This window comes from Sturnus vulgaris, chromosome 14 (genome assembly GCF_052056855.1).
Source record: "Sturnus vulgaris isolate bStuVul1 chromosome 14, bStuVul1.hap1, whole genome shotgun sequence".
In the NCBI taxonomy this organism is placed as follows: Eukaryota; Metazoa; Chordata; class Aves; order Passeriformes; family Sturnidae; genus Sturnus; species Sturnus vulgaris.
In genome coordinates, this window is record NC_142256.1 from 17,701,629 (window position 1) to 17,727,455 (window position 25,827).

The following is a 25,827-nucleotide window of genomic DNA, read 5'->3' on the forward strand; positions in this document are numbered from 1 at the left end:
TTTTTTTTTCAGTTTTTTTGGTCTTTTTTTTTGTTGGTTTTTTTTTTTTTTTTTTTTTGGCTGTTTGTTGGTTTATTGGGTTTTTTTGGAGTTTGGTTGTTTTTTGTTTTTTTTAATTTCACCACAGTATGCAAACAATATAGTTCTGCAAAACAGACCCTGAGGATTTTCAGAGCACTGGACACCACTTTTAGGAAAATGCTAGCTTACAACAAACTTTGTTTCAATAAAGCAAAAGGCTGTCCTTCTTTGGACCATCATTGCTCTCACAGTGACATCTAGTTTCCCTGAGTTTTCATCCTTCCCTTGTCCATTTAATGCATGCCCCTAATCCTGGTGGTGGTGCTAATTTGCAGAATAAGTCATTTCAGCTGAGGAAAAACACAAGCAAGAGACTCCAAAAATAAATTTTTAAAAGCACGTTGTTTCTTCTAGAGCTTCAGTCGTTCCAGTGGCAACACTTCAGGTGACCTGCATTAGACAGCACTTGCTCAGAGCACTACAAAAGCAGCACTCATGGGTTTGCTGCCCTGTCATCATCTCCTTCAGCGAATTCAGACACCATCAGTACCATATACCTAGCACAGCAACTGGTGGGTGAACCATAATGAAACTATGAACAGGAAAACTGTCACAAGTTGAAGGAAACACTTGCTTTTCAGTGGAGTGTTTCATCTCCATACGAGGGCTGAAGTTGATGAGAGAAAATTAACTTGTCCCCTGGTCATTAAATGTAGCTTTTCATGCAGTTATTTACTGCATAAAAAGTTGATAATTCTGTTGCCAAGGGAAATAGGAATACTTGCCATGACAACTGCAGCAGAATGTGGCACATAATCCACTTCACACAGAGCATCTTCCAAAGCAACCGCTCCCATTCATACATCCTACAAAACTCTGTGTCCTTGAGAGCAATTCAGTGTGTGTTTTTCTGAGACAGTGATTAATCTGCACTTTACCGCGGCATATTTCCTTGTGTCTAATGTTATTCTTAATGGTTCTTACACACCCCTTTCAGGAATACATCTGAAAGCACTTTGCAAAGGTAATCTCTACAACAAACTTCTCTGTTTATTTTACAGATGAGCAATTCAGGCAAAAAAAAAATCACGAATCCCTATAGAACAGCAGGATCAGGAATCATGTTTGCACTCACATCACTTGGGCCAGTAACAGGAACATGGCTCTCATTGCAAGAAGGTGAGATGAACTCTGCAGCCAAAATCTGCACCATCAGGGCAGAACAGCTGTTGGGAAAACTTTAGTGAGCCCAGTGCATCTGTATCTCTGCTCAAACAGAACAACATGCCACAGTGATCTCCTTGACCCCTGTTTTGGGGTGCACCTGAGTGGCTGCATGACTGCTGGACATCATAGGCAGTTTGGGCATGGATCCACTGCAGAGAAAGGATTGCGCTTCCTGTAGCATTTTGTTCCAGAAGATGCTTCTGAAAACATCTTTCCCCACTCACATAGAGGAGCTGTGCATGCTGCTACTGATCAGAGATCAGAGCTCTGCATGCTAAAATAAAGCAGACACTGTCTTTGCTGTGTTCATCCTGGTCAACCTGCAGCTCCAAGCACCCTGCAAACCTGCACTGCCCTTCGGCAGATGGACTTCCTCAGACCAAACCTCGTGCTGCTCCTTAACAGGCACAGCCAGTGGCAAAGGGTGAGTAAAGGCCACCAGTTTGGGTGGCCAGGTTGCACTTACTTTATCCTAAGAACAGAAGCCCTGCCATGCCTGGTCCACTAGTGGAGCATGGACTTTTTAAAAATATTTGCCTTAAAGTAATTTCCGGAGAGAAAAAAAACCAACAAATTGTGATCAAGAGTTGTGAGTAACCTGTAACACCAAGAATGTGCTTGGAGTAAATATGTGACTGAGAAAACCATTACCAACTCAGATGATAACTATTCTGGCTATTTACCTCTTAACCTTGCCAGACATTCTAAAGTGCGTAAGTGACATCTCTCCTTTATCACAAGATTTAGCCTAGAGGAAAACTCTCTCTCTCTTTGAGTTACTGATGTTAACGATGTTTCTTTTGGCTTTGCATCTATTTCCCTAATTTAAAAACCAGCATTGACAACTTTTTTCCACTGTTTAATTTGAGTAGTCACAGTAATTAAATATGAATCTTCAAATATTGCTGGACATGTTGTAGATTTATCATCAGTGAAACAGTCTTCTGCCCGTTTTCATAATTATTCTTGTTCAGATCAAAATGGTTATCCACTGAAAGTCTGACAATTTTCTCCTTTTAGTTAAGTTCTCAGTTGTTTTCCCTTTTGGTAGTGCTGCACAGAAGTTATGATTTGTAATTAAATTAATTTTCATTTGCATGTGGAGTCAATTATTTCCTTTCCAATTTTTTTTTTTTGCATTTTACTTTAAATTGTTTGTTAAGGTATGGACTCCAATACATACTGCAAGAATCAGTACATATTGTACATATCCTTGTACATTAAAGGATATATACATAAAGTACATATCCTTTAATGGCATCCTAGGAAGCACCGCTTATGTGCAGCCCTGAATGAGTAACAGGACCGTATAAATCACCTGGATATTAAGGTTGAATATAGTGGCCTTGATGGCCAAGAAAGTTTTGCCTGATTGGTGTCTTTAACTCTTCCTGCTTGTGTGGGTGGTAAATTTTGCAAAGAATTAACAGTAACTTCAAACTTTTGTTCAGATTGAAGGGTTGGGTTTTTTCCATCGCCATGCAGAGCTCTTTTACATAATGGCTGCCCACTAGCTCCATGTATTTTCTTCAACTTGTATTCCCTGGACAGACCAGCTTTACACTAAAGAGGAAAGAAGTACTTTTGGGCACCCATAAACCCTGGTAGGAGCAGCCTGTGTGATTTCCATGCCTCAGAAAGTGCTGGGTGAAGTGCTCTCCATCCCAACTCCCCAGGCAGGTGGCTGACTAAATGTTACCTGTCCATCAGTCATGCTGTTACACAAGCTGTTCTCAGAGTCTCTGCCTAACTGTTCATGCATTTGTATCTGCTTAGAAACTCTTCTGGCTGTCTTCTCGTCAGTATATAAATATGTAGCTTCTTGTGAACAAAGTCTTATTAGATTGAAGAAGCCTCTTAAGAATGGTTGAGGTATGAGAACTAGTACAAAAAAAGCTGCAGACAGGTTGAAATCCTTAAAGTAGTAAGAAGCCCAAATTATTTTTTTCACTAAAATCAGTACTTCATTCTAGGGGCCAGATAACACTTTCATCTGTAAAGGTGAGAAGGGCTGTTCCTGTTGCATGTGCCTTTCATAAACCCTTAGCAAGCACACTGTCTGTGTCTCACTATCCCACTGTCTCTGGATGCTCCCAGGTGGGGTGCTGCATGGGCACTGCAGTAGCTGCTCAATGCATCTGGTGATGGTGGTGAGAGCTCAGGGGTGTCAGTGATGGGACCAAAGGAGAAGAGAGATTAAAAACATGGGTTTTATGTTAGGAGGAAACAAGGAGTTTTTCTCAGCCATTATTAGGCCCAAACTTTTTACTTCCTGCCTGTGTATGCCTGGAACTCACTGCTTGTGCCTGGACTGGAGCAAAAGCTCTCCTGATGCATCTAGGCCTGCAGCTTCTGCCCTCCTGGTGGGAAGATGCAGCCCATGATCTCATGCAGCTCCTGCACTTCTCATCAAATGTCTCAGGGTTTCATCACAGCCCCAAAGAGCTAGAAGAGCATTTCTTCATTTCGCAGAAGTCAGATCAGTCCTTTTTGAAAAGGAGCTTTCATCATAGATTAGTAACTGTGAGACTACAGCTTTGGATTGTGATTTTTTTATCTTCCTACTTAGTACAGGTTAGAGTTACAGTTTCTCGTGAAGATGGGAAACCTCAACTTTTCAACAGGTTTCCTTTAAAAGAAGGACTTACAATTTGAGGTGCTGAACCAACTGATTTTGTAATTTCCTGCTAGTCACACGCAAAACCCATTGTCCATGTAAACCTCAGGTGCTTTGCTATCACTGATCAAAACATACAGGGGCCAGGGAGCAGAGAAATGATCTCTGAGGACCATCTCCTCCTCCCTCCATGACGACCTGGAGATCTCCCTGTGCATGGCCAGCATTCAGCTGCATGTTTCTATTTCAGGCCTTGGCTGTTGGAGCTGGCTGGAGCAGTTGATCAGCTTACCTACTGTCTTGCCAGGATCAGGGCTTGAGTGAGGGCAAGCTGGCTGTGACCCAACCCAGATAAGTCAAAGGTTGTGCTAACAGGTTGGGGAAGAGAAGAAGCTGGGAGAACTTCTGCTCTCTATGACAATAGCTTGCTTTTTATTGTTCAGCTTTCCAGACCCAGAGACCTTTGTATACTGGCTTCTGACCATCAATTAATAATAAGAAGAATGAAAGATGGTCTGTTTGCTTTTTGTTGGGCTGCTTTTCTGGACCAGAAGGTGGAGCCCATTCTTTTGAACATGGGTCTTTCCTATACCAAGTCATCTAGAGAGTGGACTTCAAAAACTGTCCCTTAATCAGGAGCAATGCAAGCTTTCCTCTGCCCAGGCCAAAGCAGGAGTTTGATGTGCAGCTTCCCCTGCCCACAGTGGTGGCAGTAAACAGAACTGCACAGTAAACAGAAATAAGATGCAAAAGCATTTGCATCCCGTGCAGTGGATGCTGGAAATGTGGGTATCCACAGGACAGGTTCTTCATCCTGAGGCTGGTTGGCAGAGCCTAGGCATCCCAGATAATGCTTATTTGTCATCCTTGGAAGAATAAGTTCCTCCTTTATGTAGCTTTTCTGCTGTTCACAGGTACAAAGGGATAGCCCTTTTAGCAGGGCCTGTTGTGATGAAACAAGGCATAACGGCTTTAAACTAAAAAAGTGTTGATTTATACTACAATTTTTATTACAAAAAAGGCAGTGAAACACTGACAGGTTTCCCAGAGAGGTAGTGAATGCCCTGTCCCCAAGAACATTCAAGGTCAGGTTGGACAGGGCTCTGAGCAAACTGATCTAGCTGGAGATGTCCCTACTCAGGACAAGGAGGTTGGATGAGATAACCTTTAAAAGTCTTCTCCAACACAAACTATTCCATGATTCAATGATCCTATGACTTAATGTCTCTGTATTGTGACCTTTCCTCATTCAGATGAGTGCAAGCAAATCAGCATTTTGCTTGACCTAACAAACAAGAGCCTAGATGCAAATGCTAGAAACAAATATGGAATTTTTCACAGAACAAAACTGCCTGGGTGGCAGTCAGCCTCGTCATGGTGGTTCATTTCAACATGACCTCTAAAGCTGAAAAGAGTTGCCTTGGATAGTGTTTTAGAATAATATGCACTGTGGCCCAGTAAAGATGAACTTTGCCTAAGTCTGACACTTGCAAATATAAGGCTGAACAACCAGGCAGGATTTTTTACTACAAGACTGGTATTGCTTACACTTCCCAGAGGTGAGGTGTCTCTTCTTTCATGAAGGCTGGGGGGGAGAGAACTTAATTGCATTTTCTTAAAATCCTCTCAGAATGGTGATAGAAGGGACCTTCGCTTCTGTGTCCTCATAAAACATACAATGGCCAAATTTTAAAGGAAAATAAGCATTTTTGAATATCAATTCTCTTCTGGCAGAGCTAACTGTGTGCTGTGAAGACTCTCTTAGGCTCCCCTGCATGTTGGAGCACTGGATTTTATTTTTTGGGCCTGAGTTGTATTTTAAGATTAGCTTGGAAGGTATAACCAAGGTTTTTAGCCAGGTATATGACTGCATTTTATGTGCAATTTAAAATGGAAGTCAGTAGAGCTATATCTACCGACTGAACAAAAAGACAACAGAAATCTTCAGGCAGAATTCTCTTCTTACATCTACCTATGCTGCACACAGTGAAGGCAAAGAGCAGCATCTTCTGTGCTGCTTGCAGGGAGAATATAACTTGAAAACAGATGCCCAAAGCACATATCTTAGATGAATATATTTAGCCTAGAAGTGTTTCAGACTGAGAAGTGATAATGCAAAATACATTTTCCTTGCCATTATTATTTTACTAAATAAGGAGGAATATTTTATCCTACCTACTATCATAGATTATCTGGTTAAAGTGGGGATGAAGGCACAGCTTTGAGTGTGCATTCATAGGAAGTACTGTGACATGTTGTGTACTCAAACTTTAAGATCTTAATTTCTGGTTTGATGGTTAATAAATCAAGCAGAGCTTTCAGTGTTAACACTTTTTGGGGAAAGGAACCGCTAAACTCCAGGAGTTTAAAACTTCTTCAGTTAGTTATCTGGTAGAATTTTCAGTGAAAATTATCAGGTGTTAATTTTCAGTGAAAATGATACATAAAACTTCAGAGGGTTGATTGATTCATTTGAAGGAAGTAGGCAAATGTGGGAAAAATTGAAATACAAGAAAGATCTCTGGAGATTTTAGAAGACCCATCCTAAGGAGGGAAGGGAGAGGCCCCCAAGGCTCATACCAGTAGAAACACTCATGCAGAGTGTTGCCATCAGTGCTGCCAGGACATTGGTGTGTGCCCACCAGCTCCTTACATAGCTTCCCATGTACCACACTATTGCTGCCTGCTGTTACCACCATGCCAAATGAAGGGTTTTTATTAAGAACACACTTCTAGGTGTTGCTACACCACAAATTTCCATAGTATGTAGATCATTGCTAATGCAGGAACATATTTCAGGCACCATCAAAATTAATCAATATCCTTCAATATGGGATACAACTGGCCTAGTTTGAGAAGTCAAACGTAGGCAGCCTTGAGCAGCCTATCCCTATCCTTCTCCAAAAGCACAAGCTGAGTCCTAAATTCATCTGATGAAAATGACAAAGCGCAGAGGATACAAGAACAGAGTAAATCACAGAATCATGGAATGGCTGGGGAGGAAGGGACCTTCGGAGATTATAGAGTCCAACTCCCCTGCTAAAGCAGGTTGACCCAGAGCAGTTTGCACAGGGTTGCATCCAGGAGGGTTTTGAATATCAGAGAAAGAGACTCCATAACCTCTCAGGGCAGCATAGCATATATTCAGAACAGATCACGTATTTTCTAGTTACTTGGTTGCTCCATTACAGAATAAAATTAATGGACCCAATACACAAATGCCATGGAGCAGGCAGTGCTATGGCAAATCAGAATTGTAGGATTGGGCACAGAATAAGCACCACTGAACACTTAAAAACTAAGCAAGTGAACATCCTTTCCTCTCATAACAGAGAATAGGGTGAGGCTTGGCCTGATAAAATGGGCTGGCTTGGTTTGGCTGGCTCTTTATCTAAATATATTATTATGCCCAAATGAGCTGGCAATTATATTTTCGTCACCCATTACATGCGTTGCTCAGAAGCTGCTCCCTTCAGTCACTGGGTACCATCCCAGAGGATACTTCACCAGACCCAGCTCAGGAACTTCTGCTGCTTAACATCCCTTCTCCAAAGCCACGAGCTCACCTCTTTTGCAAAACCAGGCCACTTTCACACCAGGAGGACTGGAGCTGTATTTCCTTTCCCTTTGCCAGGGCTCTGGGAGTCTCCATCTCCCTGTGTCTGATGAGTCAAACTTGCTCCCCAGTTCCACTGAGAAAAATTATTATGCTGCATGGGGAAATCCTGCCTCCCTGGACGTCCCTGCTCAGGCCCTGTTTCTGCCACAGGCAGATGTCCCTGCCCAGGGGTGGCACTTCCCTTGCTCCATCCCCTCAGCTGGTTCCCAAACCTGGCTCACTGCAGCTGCCACCTGAAGCCTGTGGCATAGCATCTGCTCTATGTGGAGTATCAGGGAAGGAAAGGGTTTGCTTCATGCCAGAAAGTCACTTGTTTTTGCAGGCATTTCAGGCATGGCATGCAGGTGGGGTTTACAGTGGTTTACCTGTGCCAAAAGTTAGTTGAAGAGTTTGTGTTTGGACATATCTATATCTGCACAGAAGACATCATGATGAAATAGCAGGATGAGGGACTGTGGACAAACCACCACAGGAGCCATGAGCCATAAGCAAGTGGCTGACAGCTTTACATATTACAATATATCACTTACTGACAGGTAAAACTTCCTTCCCAAGGACACTTATTTTCTAGGATAACCTCCTGTCCTCCATGAGGATTCTGCAAACACTTCCTGAGTGGGGAAGCAGACAGCAGGAAGACAACGATGACACAATATAATGAAAACAATTTAGGGATTGCTTAGCACAGAGTGAAGGACACAAGAACTCAGCAAGTTTGAAACACTACTGTAATAACAAGGAACACAAGTCAGAGGAGTCTTTTCCTTGTGGTATCACTGCAAAAAAGCTTCTCATCTCTCAGATGGCTCTGTTAGAGTCAGTTTTGCACTGGGAATAGCCACTGGCAGGATGAGAGCCTACACTTTGCTCCTTAATCTTATTGGCACATTTAGCTGGCCAGGGTTTAATTAATACTACATCTATTTGTAGCTGCAATCATGAAGGATGTGAAAGTTCTAAGAACGACTAACAAAGTCTAGATCCATGAGATTTTTCTCTCATTTTTTGCTGTCCAAAATTTCTTTTGAAGCCTTCAAATATCTCTGACCTCTTTGGGCTTAAATTTAGAGGTAGGATGGCTCAAAAAATGCATTGGGAAATAATACTTAGTAATGGACAAACCTGAATCATCTGCTCTCTCAGCTCCTTTGGGATGTGGGTTAGCCAGCAGAGCCGGAAGTTGTGCAATTCCTGGATTGCCTGGCTTCAACACTGCCCAAGTCTAGCATGCAGGGAGGTGGCTGTTTGTGCCTGTGCAACGGGGGCAAGTGTCCATTCTGAATCAAATTTAAAAACTCTTTCTCAGTACTCCTAGGACACACATGGTGATGACTGTGCCTGATGGCTTCAGCTTGGGAAGTGGGTGGGATAAGCCCAGGAAGCAACTGACCCACAAGAGGCCTTACACCATGTGTGGTGTAACACAACCCCTCTCTTCCCACCTGCTCCCCTGACTGTGCAGCTGCACAGCTGATGTAGCAGGTGTTTTTTCAGTAATAAAGCATATACAAATAGCCTGTTGAAGGTGGATGAGACTGATGGGGGCCCAAGTACACTAGTCCTATGCACAGAAAAAAACTGAAGCTGGGTCTACCAAGCAGCAGAGGTTACAGTGTGAATAATTCATTTAAGTACAGTGCAACTCTACCATGACATGGATTTCAAGCCAAAAGTAAGTAATGTTTTGAAGGGTCTTAATGACGGGGAAACTTGGGTTCTCTCTGTAAGTCACAAGGGGCTGCCTCCTTCAGGGGGCAGGGTTGTACACGTTTCCAAAAAAAGAAAATTGTTGCTTTTTGGAAATGTCACACGTTACTTTTGTCTTTTCAAGCATACTGAGATATAGCCAGAGAAAGTACTAGCTAGGAGGAAAATTATGACTCTGTTGAATAACTGTCTGGCCAATAGGATGTCCATAAACAGTTATTCAGATATCCCCTGTCCACACCAATCACCAACTAATTGCAATATGACTATAAGATCGCCAGGACTGTATTGACATGTGAGGAGATGATTATGAACACAAAGCTTCCTCAGAAGGAAGGACTGTCCCACTTTTCACAATGATGTTGGAGAACAGAAATCTCTCCAGAGCTCTAATGGGCTGCAGGGGTGAGCTGACAATAAGCACTCTTTAATTAAGCTCTTTGAGAAAGTCAGGCTCCCACTGGGCTTGTTGTGAGAGCAGCAAAGCTCCTGATTTATAGCAATTCAATGCCCAAGCTTCCTAATACTGATGTAGGACACCAAATCACCAAGACCTCTTGAGTGTAATTAAAGGCAGGATGTGCTCCTAGCTGGCATATCCTAGCTCTGGATAGGAATGCAGTCAGAGGTATTCCTGAAGTTTGTCCTGCAGTTTATATGGTCTATGCTCTACAACAGGTTGCGTTGGTGATGGCAAAGGCTCATTCAATTAGAAAGGGGAAAAAATAGTGATGGGGTGATAGTTCAGGATCTTCCAAGTTCTGACCACAAACTTGCTGCAAAGTTTTGAAAAGTCCAAAGTTTCTCTTTTCATCTTTTAAATTAAGTGGAAAAAAATAATTACCCTCAATGGCATGCAGGGGTTAATTAATTATGGCTTGATTTTCAGAAATGCTAAGGAAATTTCAACACATTCTTGGCACTCTTTATCTTTGAAAAATAAGGCCAAAGAGTGTTACATTTCTTGTAGTATTTCTTTATAAAGAGACTATTGCTCTTATAAGCTAAACCTATCTTGGCCATCTCATCAGGGCTCGAGGCATTGATGCAGCACATTCAATGTCTGCAGTAACACCTCTCTAGTGCTTGAGCACAGACAGAGCATTAGATACACTTGTGTGCCTCATGACTGCTGGCCACTCTACGTTGTCCTTATTTGGAGGTACCCGAGGAGGTACTGCCAGTGTCCCTGGCTGGAGCACATTTGAGCTGGTCACTAGCACATTAAAAAGTCTGTCTACACTTGGAACTGCCCTGCATGGGAGGATCTGAACTCTGATGAGTCACAATGATCTGTGCAAATTGAATTGATTTGAGAACTCCAGCTTCCAGATGCTCTTATAATGCCTTTATAAGGCTAAATAGGAGGACTCCCTACTCAGAAATGTTCCTTGTAGGCAATATTAGCACTTGCCAGACTGCAGTCAAAACAGGTCTAAGCCTTTTCTTTAGCAAGAGCAGCTGGTGGAAGTTGTGGACACTTTATCAACTTATTATATTTTCCAATCCTTTTGTCATTCTTGTTCCTCTGCAGACTTTCGTCATCCTTCTCAAATTAAAGGAAGGCTTGTATGAACAGAAGTAATATCACTTAATATCCCTGACTGTAGTCCTTCTAACAAATTGTGGTGGGTTTAGCGCTGGCCAAATCTCCGGTGCACTTACTAGAATGATTTACTCATTTCTTGCTGTGAGATAGGATTAGGAGGAAGGCAAAATAGGCTTAAACTTTTAAGGGTATAACGAAGAACTTCATTAACAGAAACTAAAAGGAAAAAAATAAGAATTAGAATAAAACTTTCAGAACACTTCTCCTCCATCAAGATCTCTCTTCTTTTACACTGACAAGATGCAGAAACAGTTAGTTTACCATCTCTAAAATAATCTCCAATTTACTTAGGGAGAGGAGTATCTCTCTTCAGTCTATGGAGACGTCTCCACAAGAAACAATTCTCTTGGGGCCTCAATGCCACAGTGATCAGCTGCCTGGGAGAATAGAAATATGATCACTATGTAAAAGTCCCTTCCTCACGTAACAGTTTTCTCAAAACTGTTATTGAGGACCATGTCAACTTATGTGGCACATACGTTTAAAATTAGCAATTTAAGCAAGGGCTCTCTTCATCTTTTGAAAACAGACATATGTTTTCTTCTCTGGGGGGCAACAGGCATCTTCATCTCGCCTCTCTGTTCAAATTTCTGAGGGGATCACAGCTGCTTTAACATCTGCTTACTTTAACACAAATGCCTTTGCTCATGGCCTCAATGTGAATGCTTCATCCACCTCAAAATGCATTTCTATGAGTTACAGGGAAACAAGAGTATCTGATTTATCTTCTCCACAGCTTAAAAGAGAAATTTCAGTCCACGACTCTTCTCCTTCCCTCATGTGGGACCTGACTCCTCCTTCTTGTCTGACTTCTGTGTCTCTATGCTGTTTTCTGTGTGAGTCCCCATCTCTGTCTTTTTCTTTCACTCAAGAGAGAACAAAGTCTCTGCAAGTCTCATCTGGGCAATGAAAGAGTTAATATCTTGTCTGGGCCTGCTGATGGTGATTCCTGCCAGGTTGCTTCCAGGAGCTGTTTATGATGGAGAAATCTTCAGCAGCCATGCTGGGGGAGACTAGGATCTTAGCAGAGGCCCAGCCAGAAACAGTGGTGTGTTGCTCTGGCTGCATTCCATTCCACAGGGAGCCCAGCCTAGCCCCCCTCCCCAAGGCTGCACAGTCAGTGACAGAAAAGATGGAGGGCACACCCAGCCACCCAGAGCTGCTCCTGGGGAATGTTAGCAGTGGCAGCATTCCTACCAAGCCACCTCGGGCCAGTCTGGCCATGCTGCGGGGAGGGAGAAGCAGCCAGGATCTCAGCAGCCAAAGGGCCTCCCCTCCCGGCCTGGCCTGGGCCCAGCCAGGCCCAGCCCGGGCTGCGTGGAGGGGCCGAGGCCGGTGTTACCTGGTTCAGACCAGAAAGGAAAGAGATCTCTCCTGGGCTTTGTTCATTTAAAAATGCTTATTCACAGAGGCATGTTCAGCCTTCTCAGTGGTTTAATAGGTTATCAATTCTAAAAATAAATCCCTAATTTGTTTTTGTCAGACATAGAGGAAACTTTCAGCAGCTTTGTTTAAAAAAAATTATTTCCATGGGCATCTCCTTCCCACCTCATTAAATGTCATATGTGCAAAACCAGAACACTAATGCACTGTGACTATTTACCTGTGACTCTTAAAGTCTCGCCCACAGTCACTACTTTCAATTCTGTGAGCCTGCCTTCCCATCTGTGTCTTTTGATGAATGATTCTCTATCAGCCCACACCCACGTGCTTGCCATAGGCAGCTATTCCCTATGTATTACCTTACAGGGCTAAATAAAAACAGGAAAAAAAACCTGCAAAATATGAATCACCATTATACTTGCTTTCTCATCAGAAAAAAATTGTCAACGTTGAAAAAAAAATTAATTAATTTTTCTGCTTTGCTGCTAAAATACCATAGGAAAGAAAAGGCCAACAAGAAAATCGAAGTACAATTACAACCCTCAAGGTGACAACAGTTCTGCGGCCAGTGGGACTCTTGTGGGTAAAGTTACTCCCTGTGCGGAGGTCAACCTGAGGCCTTTGTCACAAAAATTCTTCAAAAATAGGTTCTCAGCAGCAGCTAGGTTGCTTTTTTACTCAGGACTGAATTTCAGTCTCTGTGCATATCAGATGAGTAAGATTTGGTTCAATGAAAGAGTCTGAAGGGAAATTTTTTTTCAAGTTCTGTGATGTGCTAAAACACCCTACCCATCAAGAAGAAAGACATGAAAAAAACAATAGAGATACCAGAAGTATAAAGGAGGAATAAAGGCATCCTTTGGGATAAGGACATGCAGGTGGAAGAGCACACAGGAGGGATATGGAAAGTATTCAAAGAGAAATTACTGTATGCCAAATGGTTATGTGTGCCATTGAGCTATAAATACTTCAGGACTGGAGATAAGGGTAAAATTTATATAAGAAAGGGGCAAAAATCATCTGATGTAAGGTAAAACTCTCTAAAAGCATAGGGAAATTGAAAAATTTGAGGTGGAAAATGGGAAGAAAGACCAGTTAATGATGTGAAGAGAGCAGGACCAAAATCACATGTGGTTCTTACATGTATGGGTGTGTGTTTACTAAAACCTTACTGTTTGCAACCCTGCTGTCACTGTGAAAGAGTATATCAGAAGCAGCTGCATCACAAAAGCTCAGACACCCTTTAGAGCCATCCTGGCAACATCTCCTGGTCATTCTGCTCTTCTCCCATTGCTTGCTGGATCCACCACTGCCTCCAGTACCATCTAACACTCGACACTCCTGTGGGTCCTGCCTTCTGCTCTCTTCTGTGTTTGTTCAGCATCAGAAGAGCCCAGTGTCTCCATGGGCCTGAGATCAAGCAGAGCTACAGATCACACCCCCAGTGCCAAGGCTGGGTCTTAGAATCATCATTGCTGACTGCACACACTTCTATTTGCCCAGCAGCAAATACCTGTCTATTGACCTTTATTGGCAGGAATTTCATGTCCCCAGATGATGGATATGAGTATACAAACAAAATGTTGCAAGTCCTGTAACTATCACAACACACTGAGAGCCACATACAAGACCTATGCCCAGAGGTGAGAATAACTTCCAGCAAGGGTAATCATGCATTTCATCAAGGAATTCAGGCTCCTCAGGGCACGACTCATCTCAACCAAACTGAATTATTTAAGAACTCAGTGCTTACTCCCAGTTAATTGTGCTAACTTGTTTCTAGAAAAAGGTGGAGGGAGAAAGGCTCCTTCAAAGAATTTGACTCAGAGGCATGAACATTGCATGCAACTTCTGTTGCCATAGCAATTTTTTGGGCAAAATATGAGAGGCTGCCCGGTGACTTCAACCTCATTGCAGGAAATTCTGTTTTCTGGAAATGGCTGTGCTGTTGTAATATTTTGGGGAGGTGTGTGAAGAGCTGAGAAGTAATATTTTACAGAAGAGGTTGAAATGTACCTTCAAAACCCTTTGGACCTACTACAAGCAGCTGTACACTAAGGCCTTGTGAAAATTTGTCCAAAAAGAGACACTTTCCCATCACTGTTCCTTCACCTTGGGCAAGTACTCTCTGTTTAGCCATGAAGGCTCTCTGGGTAAGATCAGCCACCTTTTGTAGAAGGAACACCAGCCACACATGCAGTCGTGTCTTGCCCTAAGCAGCAGGCAGGCGAAAGCTGAGCTGCCTGCTCTCCTGTCCTACTTGCTTTGCTGTGATTACATAAGCAGCATTTGCCTTGCTCCTACTTTCTTGTTTCCTTTGCTTGTTTTGTGATTTTTAGGACACTCTTATGCTCAAGTTACACTGACCTCTTTTGTGAGAGAGGGTACAATATTTTCTGACTAAAGCCTCTTATCTTTAATAACCCAGCAATTTACCGTCCAAGTCAATGGTTAGACTTGGGAATTCTTTTAATTAGAAAAGCAAGGGACTGTAATCAATAGTGAAATCTGAAAGCCTCATGTAACAGAGAAGGAGCTGTGCAGAAATCTAGATCATCCAATCATCCACAAGCAAGACAGACACCTACTACAAACATCACATTCATTTCCTCCTTTTCATTTCACACAGTGGAAAATATGTGAACATACTGCAGGGTACCCAAACAACCCTAAACACAGTCATCTGTGAGAAGTTCTCCTTTAGTTATAGTGAAATAGAAAAATTACAGCATCATTAAAAAAACTGTGTACCAGTTAATAATTTCCACAATTCTCCCTCCACTCTGGCCACTGGGGTTAAGCCGTGCAGCTGTGGAAGACTGTCATCAGTACAGTGGCTTATCTGCCTTGATACAGGAGCTTATCAAACACAAGCTGAGGGTTTCCTTCTCAGATGTGTGGCACAGGTGGCAGCTGATACAATGGCACAGATAGCCAAACTCACAGCCCAGCCAGCTGGCATGGACATGGAGATGGATTTTCTCTTTAAATTATGACAGGTCCAGGTTAATAAAAATTAATTAAATTAATTAATTAAAAGCTATTTTATTCAGGATATTAAAAAAAAACTTGTGATGTGGGGACAGGGTAATGTGAACAAGGAGGCAGAAGACACATAGTGAGGGGACACAGGAGAGAAGTGGGTTAAACCAGAAGGTAACAAAATACACAAGGTCCAGGGGTCCCATCCTCACCCTGCACAGGGACATAGCACATGAGGGTACACAGGTTCCTCTGTGTGTATATACTAGGTACATGTTAGGATACCAGAGGATTGCTGTAAAATTTACTTGTCATAGGCTCCTATGGAAAAAAATCTGTTCCCCCAACCGTAAGCTAAGCAGCTGACAAACTCCTGTCTGGCAAGGCTGAACACCAACCCTGAGGATTTTGCTTGCAAGCCCTTACAGAGAATGACACTGGTTAGTGAGTGCTGAGACTCTTCTGCATCTAGCCCAGTATAATAGTGCTTCTCTGCTCAAACGGAATTGAAAATTAATCAGAGGTTAAAAATTACTATTCAAAGGATATTCTGTGACATAACTACCAAGACTGACAGTAGAACATTCAGCAACATATCCGAATCATCTTCCTCTTCAGGAGAGAAACAGAAACCACTTCTCAAACAAATGAGAAAAAGATTTTTGTTTTGCTGTGTTGCAAAGAAGAATCAACTGATGATAGCAGACATTAAAAAAACAATCTCATGCTTAATTATAATCTCTCTGGAGCAACCAGGATGGCTTCAGATTATTTTACATAACTGTGTTAAATCCCCCCTGAGATTTATTCACCTCCTACACTCCAGGGTGCCTGAGCTTAAAAGATGGCCAGTTATTTAACAGGCTTGTCAGTAGCTTAAAAAATGTACCAGCACTTGCTGCAGAACAACAATTGCAAGTGGGTTTATTTATCTTCAGAGACCCTCCACAATGGGCAGGAAATTGTTCTTTGATGTGCATTTTATTTTGAAATGTGTATTGCACTTGTATGTTTAAATGGTAATGGACATAAAACACATATACATATATATATATATATATATATATATATACACAGCCAAAGCTAGGAGTACCCTTTTTGAGCAGTAGCAGCCTTTCAAAACTTTACTAGCCAGCTTGTATAAAGGCAGCATGTTTTTCTTCTGTAATTTGGAAAAGGAAGAAACATATTGTTTTCCTGCATTGCCTTCCTAGAAAAAGAGAAGCCATCTGACTAATGAATAGCCTAGTATTTTGTTGGTGATTTAAAAATGCAACTGGGAAAGAGAAAAGGGACGTGATTCAGCCTCAGCTGAATGCTGTGATCTTTCCTTCTTGGGTTACATTTATTTGATTTTTGGTGTTTAAGATATGTTTTTAAACACAATTCCCTATGTTCACATAACATAAATTATGAAGTGAGGAAAATATAACATAAATAACAAAGTGATGAAAGAACTGAATTCCTGCTCATGAACTTTTAAGCCCAGTAATTTCAAAGGATTTTGCATGCAGACCTTTGTACCTCTTAAGTATTCACCAGAGGACAAGACTGTTGCTGGGCTTCAGCAGGCAGAAGGACAATTTGTGTCCCTCTTCTGGGCTGTCTTTTTGGAGTAGAGAAAGATCTTCAGGCAGGTAGGTAAAAGAATTAAGCATTGTGTGGGCTTCAGCATAGCCCAGGTATTCACTGTCATAGAGACAAGAAACGAGTACACTGGTAACACCTTAATTTTTGTTTCGCTCTGATGGTCAGGCAGCAAAGTATGTATTCCGTTAATCATATTCTCAGTGAGTTATACAGTGCATATTAGCTGCAACTATGAAAATGAAAGAAGTCTTAAGTGAGATTCAGCAGATTTTTCTCAGCTGCTGATAGTAACAACCAACCCAAATATCCCACGGATTGTAAATGGGAGCAGAAGTCATTCCTGAGCATCCCTATGCCACCTCCAGCACCCTTGGGACTGCACCTGTGAAGGCTATAGACTCTTTTTCTATTATTATTTTTTATGGTTAATCCATCTAAGGGCTGGATGAGTGGCATCATGCTGATGGCAGGCAGCTGGCCCCGACAGCAGCCTTTGGAGGGACACCCAACCTCTGCCAGCACTGACTTCAAGGTCAGAAGCCTTTTAATTATAACCATAATTCTGATGTCTTCCAGCAATGGGAGAGCTGTAAGGACTAAAGTAATATCACTGCTGGGTTCAGGGTTAAAACTCATGCTGGGAAATTCAGAGGAATGTCCCCCTGTGCCTCATGAATCCAGTCTGTTCTGCCAGCCACTTGCACCCAGTAAATCCTATCCTGCTCTTGCACAGATGTAGTGAGTCTAGTGCTGGCCAAATGCCAGTGCACCCACTAGAATTATTTACTCATTTTCTGCTGCGAGGTAAGAATTAGGAAGAGAGCAAAGCAGGATCAAACTTTAAAGGGTATAAAGAAAACTTTATTAACAGAATTAAAAGAAAAATAATAAGAAAATCAGAATAAACCTTCAGAACACTCCTCCTCCCCCCATACCCTCTTTTCTTTCCCACTGAGAACATAAAGAGGCAAAACCTGGGACTTCCAGTGAGTTTACCACCTCTAAAATAGTCTTTCTTCAGTTCTCTCAGGGAGAGGAGTTTCTCTTGCCATGATGGAGACTTCTCCAAAACAAACTGTTCTCTCATGGCTTTAATATAACAGCAAATCATCAGCTGCCTGGAAATTTGCAGTCGTGAAGTCCCTCCCACGTTTTGGTAGATTTTTCCCATAACTACTACCATGGGTCATTTCAGCTTACTGGGGTACAATTTTAAGGATGAGCTGTTCTAGTATAGAAACACAAGTTCTCTTATCTCTGGGAACAGAGGTTTTCTTCTTCTATCCCTGAGGCAAAGGTTCTCATCTCTCTGTTCAAGCTTCTCATTGGATCACAGCTACTGCAACATGTGCTTATTTAAACACTGGTGCTTCTGCTCTTGGCTGTAGTCAGAACACCACATTCCCCCAGTGCATTCCATGATTTACAGAGAAAAACAAAGTGTGATATATCAATTATATCTTCACCATAGCCAAGAGAATTTTAGCCCAAAACTAAGGTATCTCTCAATCTCTTCCCATCTAGAATTTGACTGCTTCACTGACCTCAGTGTCTCATGTTGTATCCTCTACATGATTTCACCCTTTCATTTTTCCTGATTAAGGAGAGAATTGGTGTTTGTAGGTTCATTTGTTCTCAAGCTTTATCAATTGAAAGAGTTTTTATAGAGTTCTGCAGCGCTCAAAGGTTGATCTCATCCAGGCTCAGCAATGGGGAAATAGCTCGCTGTGTCTCCCTGCTGGTCATGTGTCCGCCGACACTGGCTGCTGGTGCCACCTCGCACCTTCTCTTCATGCAGGGTGCAAAAAAAGAGAAAAGCTGCTGCCGCTGCTTTTGTCCTTCTGTCTGCAGCATAGCTGGCTAAAAGCAGCTAAGCAAACAAAGTTTATTGCAAGCCACGCCGAGATAGCCGCGGCTGCATGGTGCTGCCCCAGCTGTGCTGATTTCAGTCAAGCAGTCCCATCCACGTGGCAACTCCTGGCCTCAGGGCCACCTTCAGTGCCAGCTGCGGGGCCACGCCCAGCCCGGTCCCAGCCACATGGTTGTTCCTGGCGATAGAATGGCCCTCGGCAGCATGGCCCGGCAGTGCCACTGAAAAGAAAAAGAACCAGCAGTCTCCGCCAGGAAAGGGGCTTGGTCCCTCTGGGAAGGGGCCCCAGCTGCCCCACCAAGACAGAGCTTGGCGAGCTCCCTGGGAAGGGGCTTGGCTGTTGGGAAGAGGCCCCAGCTGCCCCGCTGGTACAGGACCTGGCGGGCTTCCCGGGAAGGGGCCAGTTCCACAGCAGAGCCCCGTCCGGCCCTGCCAGGCCATGCGGGGTCGGCCCGGCCAGCATCCAGTCACCTGTTCAAAAGCCAGAAGCAAGAGAGCTTTTCGCCGTCTTGCCTGTCCTTAAATATGTTTTCACATAGGCATATCCAGCTCTTTTAAGTGGTTGAACTGGGTGTCAATCTTCCAAACTAGCCAGCTGATTGGTTCTGCCAGGGCCCCACAGGGAACCATTTCTGTCTGTTGTGGACTTCCTCCCCAGGTAAGCTGAACTTATCCTCCGCAGCTAAAGCTGAACTTACATTAAACCATCACTACAGATTAGCTGGGACAGGTCAGGGAATGGGAGGAGGATGCATTTCGTGGATTCAGTGTTATCACATTCTCTGTGTCCTGGCACCACATTTTCTGTGTTCATGGCAGGGCAGAAGGGAAAATACAGCCCTGAGTCTGATGACTGTAATTCTTATAATCAGGGACTGATGTGAAACCTTCAGAACTCAAACCAAAACCAAACAAGAGGGTCCATAAGCTGGTCACTAAGTGAAAAAACAACCTCCTGCAAACTGCCAGAAGGGAGTGTAGATCTCTGACCAGTTACAAACCAGCTGAGAAGGACAGAAGTTCATCATATCCCAGGCAACCCTGGACTACACACAGTTGGCATCCCCCAGCAGCGGACAAACTCCAATGCTTAGCAAAAGGGTGAACTGAACAGGTGATGCAAACCCAACTGTATGGGAACCTGCAGGGTCATGTCTGCTGCCATGAGCCCCTCGGCACTGCGGCACTACAGAGCAACGCCGTGCCTTCCTCATGCTTGGTCGAAGCTGTTCAAGAGGATGTGCCAAAACATGGATCTCTAAGCTCAGAAGGGAAAAGGTACAAGCAGGGTTCAAGCTGACAGAGATTATGCTACAACAGCTGAGATAAGCACTAGGACGAATGGAAGATGGGATGGAGCCAGAGCAGCCCTGCAGTGGCCAGAGGAGCAGGCAGTGGCTAAAACACAGCTGGTTTCTCGTGAAACCTCTCTGCAGAGTTGGAGATGGTAGCAGTGGGCAGGACACTGTGCTGGCTTAGATGGATGGATGAGCAGCATGGAGGGATTGATCAAGCCAGCACTGGAACTTCCACTGTGATCTTGGACCATGCCAGCATCCAGTCCCCATATCTCTCTGCATCCTCACCATGTACTGTAGGCTGTATCTGACTCTGGGTCCCCACTTGCTCAGTCTCTTGGGGTTATGAGGTAGGAAAGAGGAACTCTCCTTCCCTCTCTCTCTTTTTCTGTATTTGTAAAAAATTTCTTCTGAAATAATGTAAATGACCTCATAAATGACCTCATCTAGAAACAAGAAACTCAAGTTTTCCAAGAACACTTAGGAGAGATTGATTTTGTGTTTCTGAGGGTATAAATTTGGGTTTTGTGACTTCAGCAAAACTATTTTGAATTTGCCCCATATATTGAAGCTGACGATTTTGAATACAAATAGAAAATACAACAATTGATATTAAATGCCTTCAATCCCATTTTAATGAGGTCTGTATTTCAGAGCTGGGATAAGTGCCCTCATTCTCTGCAGTTAGTATAAAAGCTACATGACTACCCACTATTTTATATGGCAAAACTGACATGAAAGTACAAAACTTCATCATAATTGGTGTAAAGAAAGTTGCAAGTACATAGCTGATGACCTCATCTTATTCAACCTCTGGTTTTGCCACTTATTCCATTCAGGGAATAAACATACACAATTTACACTTTTAAGTTCATTATGTCCTTACTTTCCCATAAGTCAGTCCCAGTAGGGAGCACTGAATATAGCACCTTCCAGTAGGCATACAAGAGAGCTGAACAGGAACTTTTGAAAAGGGCATGGAGTAACTGGGCAAGGGGGCTTTAAACTGAAAAGGAGTGGGGTACGTTGGATATTGGAAGAATTTCTTCCCTGTGAGGGTGGTAAGGAACTGGAACAAGTTGCCCAGAAAAGCTGTGGCTGCCCCATCCCTCAAGGTATGCAAGGCCAGGCTAGACAAGACCCCGAGCAACTTGGTCTAGTGGAAGGTGGCCCTACCCATGGCTGGGAGGTTGAAACAAGGTGATCTTTAAGGTGTCTCAGAACCCAAACCACTCTGTGATTCTATGAAAATATCGGTAAAACAACAGAGAAATAAAAAACTTCCCTGCTTGGGGTTGAACCTCATGGAAAGGTAAAAGGGACAAATCACCCACAGGCACTGTGGGGCCACAGGATGCTCAGAACAGCCCCTCGCTAGTGTGAAGTAGAAAGGTCCATGTGAATCACACCCATTCAGAGCTGATTCTCCTTGCATCATCCATGCATTTCTCCTTGTATTAACCATCCAAGGCAAGTCTCTATCCACCCTTGAAGAACCTCTCCTTATTCATGGGGCAAATAACAAAAGAACATTTTTATTTGAAAATTCAAGTTGAACTCTCTGAAACCTTTAGATTACATTTCTCACTGAAAAATAGTAAGTCCATTTGCAAATGGCACTGCTGCTCAGTTTAATTTGTCCCTTTTCCCAGGGGAGTTCTGACCTCAAAAATCCCTGAGGTTTTTGGAATCAAACAGGATCTGTATTTTCCAGAAGAATGCCTTATTTCAAAGCATCTGAAAAGCGGACTCTCGCCTAATCACAACAAAAGGCACCTTCTTTCCACCTTTTTGTCTCTCTGCTATTTTTTCTATCTCCCTGCCATTTCCTACACTTTCATGTGTATCCAAATTTTTCTCTCTGTCCCCTTCTCTGTGGTCAGTTCTTAGTTAAAGGATAAGTAAAAGACATGTATTTTTATGCTCCTTGTGAAAAGAACAGATCACAGGAAAGAAAGAACTGGGTGAGTGAGCCATGTACCCTCTCTCCATCACCAAGCATTTGAACAGGATGGCATCTCTGATCTCAAAGTACAGAAATACCAACAGCCCCTGTCTGGAAAAAGTGAATTTTCCTAAATGCCTGGGCAAACCAAAGGTTTGGCTCTGTTATTAATAGACTGGGATAGCTGGAAGAAAGCTCACTGTATGCACTAATGAAAATGTGTCTAAGTACTGTGGGGCTGTGAATTTCTGTTTTGAGAGGATGTGGGTAATTAAGTAACCCCTGCCTGCTTGTGTCAGAGCACGACTGGAAAGTGCCCTGCTTGCAAAGAGCCCCAAGCCACAGAGGAATTAAATAAAGTCCTAAAAGCAGAGCCTTTCATCTGAGGGTGACGCAGAGGGCCATTAAAATTCTGGGTGGGTGAACAACCACACATCACTAGAGTAAGCCCAACCAAGCCTAGAGCAAAAGGCAGCAGGTAAGTAGCTGAAGTGCAGGACACACTGACCTAGGGCAGGAGGTGCAGGAAAGCCCACTAAAACCACAGGGGACTCTACAGATGGGTATTGTGCAATTATTTCTATTGAGGTTCACACATGGAACTAGAATTAGTGCCCCTTGCTCAGCGATCAAATCCCACAGGCTGTGAGAGAGCCCTGAGCTGCTGCATGTCAACTCAGTTGCAGGTGACCCAGAGCTCAGCAGCCTCCCTTGGACATACACCCTGCAATGCCAGCCCCATTTCAAACCTTGTTATCAGGTAACACAATGTTGCAAGGGATATGAAAAAGGAGTAGAAAACAGAATTATGTATGTAATTTCAGGGGAAATATAGATAAAACCAATTTTTGTTGCCACACAGCCCAGGGAAGAGGCTGTTCAGGGCTCACTGTATTCACTTGTGCACTACTCCTTCACTGTGGTCTTTGGCAAATGTGGGGGCAAGGTGACTAAATGCTGCAACCATGCCTAAACTCTCCCTGAAAATGGCTTATTTTCCCAATTTCCAGGTAACCTACCTAACATGGTGCTTCATGGGAGACAATTCAATAGCCAGAAGCAACAGGCATGAAGATATGAAGATAGCCTGCTGTGAGCTCTTAAGACTTTTCTACCACCACTCTGTGGTGGCCAAAAAAAAAAAACAAAACAAAACAAAAAAAAACCCCACCCTACTCTAGAATTAATTTGCTTTGATCAGTTCCTATTCATAACAAAAAATAAAAACATGAACCCACCATATTTTGCTACAATTAAGAAAATGTGGCTAATGCTCAAGCTTGACTTTGTCCACTTAATTCACCTGGAGTAGCACCACTGAGCATCTGGGAAGTTGCTGAGAAGTGAGCATGCCAAGAGCTGATCTAAGGATTTTATCTGTATCACAGCCTTCTTCAACCTTCAAAAGAGCTGAACATTTTATTAAGGGCCTTCAAGAGGATGCTTGTGATCCTGCTGTGTACAGTACATGTACTTATCTTAATGGCATCTCTGTCCATCATCTGTTCAGACTGTTCAAAAAGGGGAAAACACAACAGTCTAAGAAGAGTCTGTATGGATGGGTGGATAGAAGACCCACAAAGGAAGAAAATTCAAATCTCTAGTTCATTCAAGTGGAGATTCTCCTTTTCCCCTCCTTTGGCAAGTTCCAAAATATGAAACAAAAATATTCAGTGAGGAATTCTGCCTGCAGATATATTAATCATATCCTGATGTAAATTCTGCAAACCACCTCCCACATCACAGACATTCCACCTCCCATGTCACACAGATATTCCAGGTGTTTGCTGACTTGCATTTCAAACACCAGAGAGGGAATGGACATGATGAGATGACTGACACCCCTAGGCGCTACGTAAAGAGGTCCATCAGCACCATTCCTGTCTCCAGGAGCATTGCTCAGCATCACCTCAGGTACCTCCAGGTTTGGGATTAGCCATGCCATGGTGATGGCATGATGATGAAGGCAACTAAACTGGTGTCTGCCTGGGATATTTGGATTGCATTCAACTTAGCTTCTTTAAAGAATTTAGCTACACCAAATGCAGGGTCCTGGGGAACAGACAGAGAGATGGAACAGGACCAGTGAGTGGACACAGTACAGAGATAAGGGAGGCAGTGGGCATAGAAGTAGCATAGATTTGATGTGGCCACCATTGAGCTTGATAAAGAAGGCTGGATCCAACCTTGATTTCTGCTAAAGTTTCCAAGTGAATCCATGATTCTTCTGAGAGTCTAATGTAGGGCAGGGTTTCTTCACATGAGGACAGCTCACGTAACTCCAGCAGTCACTGTGGTCTGCACCTGAGCTAATCTTTCCACCTGGATCTGGGAGCTCAGGCAGGTGCACCAGGTCAGAACTTACATAAAGAGATGACCTGAAGGAATTTGTTACGAACTGCCTTCTACAAACTTAGGGAGAGTGTACTACCAGCTTTCTCTTGGTATAACAGGGGTCCTCCTTACTAACACGAAAGAAAACACTTGCCAATTTTTGGACCATCACAATGTATTATAAATTCATGAGAAAGGGAGAAATCTCCAGTCCTCCTGCTTGGTTTTCATGAAACTAAGAGTTCTGGGCCAGAATTTTAGATCCTGGGATGACTAAAATGTAACACCTAAATAATTGTGGAGCTTACTGGACCACTGCAGGGACTGCTGTGATTTCAAATGATGTGAAGCACCAGCAGCAGACCAACAGCAATACACATCAGCCAGGAACCCAGCTCACTGAGTCTGTTTGCATTTCCTTCCCATGAGATAAAGGCTGTGCTGATGGATATGTTGGTGGTTGTCCAGGAAGGGTAAACTCTGAGGAAAGAATTCAAAGCTCTCAGAGATACTGAGAAAAGGGATGTGATAGATTCCTACCCCTGCTGTTCTGGTTGCCATTTGTCTGTCCTATCACTGCAATATTTCCCATTGGAGGGAATCTTCCAGGATTCAGATCTCCACCAAGAAAGACATGGCTCAAGAGAAGCTTGGAAGTGGCAGTCTTTGCTAAAATATTCCAGGCAATTAGGGTTCAGTTGTGTCCTCTCCTCTGCTTTCCATTTTCCTCCAAAACTGGTGATGTTTCACAAGAGCCTGAAGGTGAGGGGTTGGGCCCTTCCTCTGGAGCTGGTGGGGACCTCAGCAGTGGCTGGCTCCTGAGTGGCTGTGGTCTGGGGAGGTCAGTGCTGGGCTCTGGGAAGGGCAACCATGAATCCTTGGTGCTCCCAGCAGGATGAAGAGTGGCAGAGGAACCAACCAGTTTCACTTGGTCACACATGAGCACTAAGATGGGGCTGCCCAGCCGCTGAGAAGCCCCAGCTCCCAACACTTAGAGGGGACTGCTCAAATCCCAGCTGCAAGTCACAGACCTGAATTCAGCTCAGAAAGAATTTGAATTCTGTGCTTGGCCAGCCATTGTAACAAGGGTCTTTCCTGCTATAAAACTCTCAAACACAAACATCTGTGTATGAACATTAGCACGGCCTTGTTTTGAGGACAGAAAAAGAAAATACCTCCTTTCCCACAACACTTGTTACAATGAATAGTAACTATGGAATCTTTCACACTTGTCCTCAGTTTTCAGATGGAAAAAAAATCTTAGCAGGTATAAATAAATGGGAAAGATATAAATATATAATATGAAGTCTCACCATAAATTAATGGAATACAAGCATGTCTGTCTCTGAATGAAAATGCAGCAATAAGTAAAGGTTTTCATCTTTCTTTTCCATTTTTAAAATACTCTTGAAAATAAATATTTGGGGTATTTTTCATATAGACAGAAAAAGAGGAAGCCCATGAATATTACTTTATGAGCTATTATTTTTATATGCCTAAATAGCTGCTGTATTGAGATATCAAGACAAAGCAACTGTGTATTTGTCTATTAAAACAAACTCCGTATGAGTAGAGCCAGTGCTGGCTGGTCTCCCAAAGGTTTTGGTCTAATATACTTCAGTTTT

General features: G+C 43.1%; 2 protein-coding genes across 11 annotated transcripts in view; one reads left to right on the forward strand and one right to left on the reverse strand.

Moving 5' to 3' along the window:
- Positions 1–25,827, reverse strand: part of PASD1 (PAS domain containing repressor 1) — a 115,160-nt gene that overhangs the window by 63,783 nt on the left and 25,550 nt on the right. The gene's annotated exons all lie outside the window — the stretch shown is intronic.
- LOC148222184 (uncharacterized) overlaps positions 1–25,827 on the forward strand; it is an 83,158-nt gene that overhangs the window by 7,715 nt on the left and 49,616 nt on the right. For 2 of the 9 annotated variants that reach the window (XR_015806905.1, XR_015806903.1), the window contains 2 exons: positions 436–593; positions 1,083–2,620. Coding sequence is in view for 1 of the 9 variants with exons in the window: in XM_088173441.1 (XP_088029567.1) it covers positions 1,613–1,672 (60 nt within the window). In the remaining 8 variants the exon portion in view is untranslated. Of the gene's footprint in view, positions 1–435; positions 594–1,082; positions 2,621–2,799; positions 3,082–22,878; positions 25,777–25,827 lie in introns of those variants that run through there. The other 7 variants (XR_015806908.1, XR_015806909.1, XR_015806907.1 and 4 more) reach the window with 5 other exon arrangements.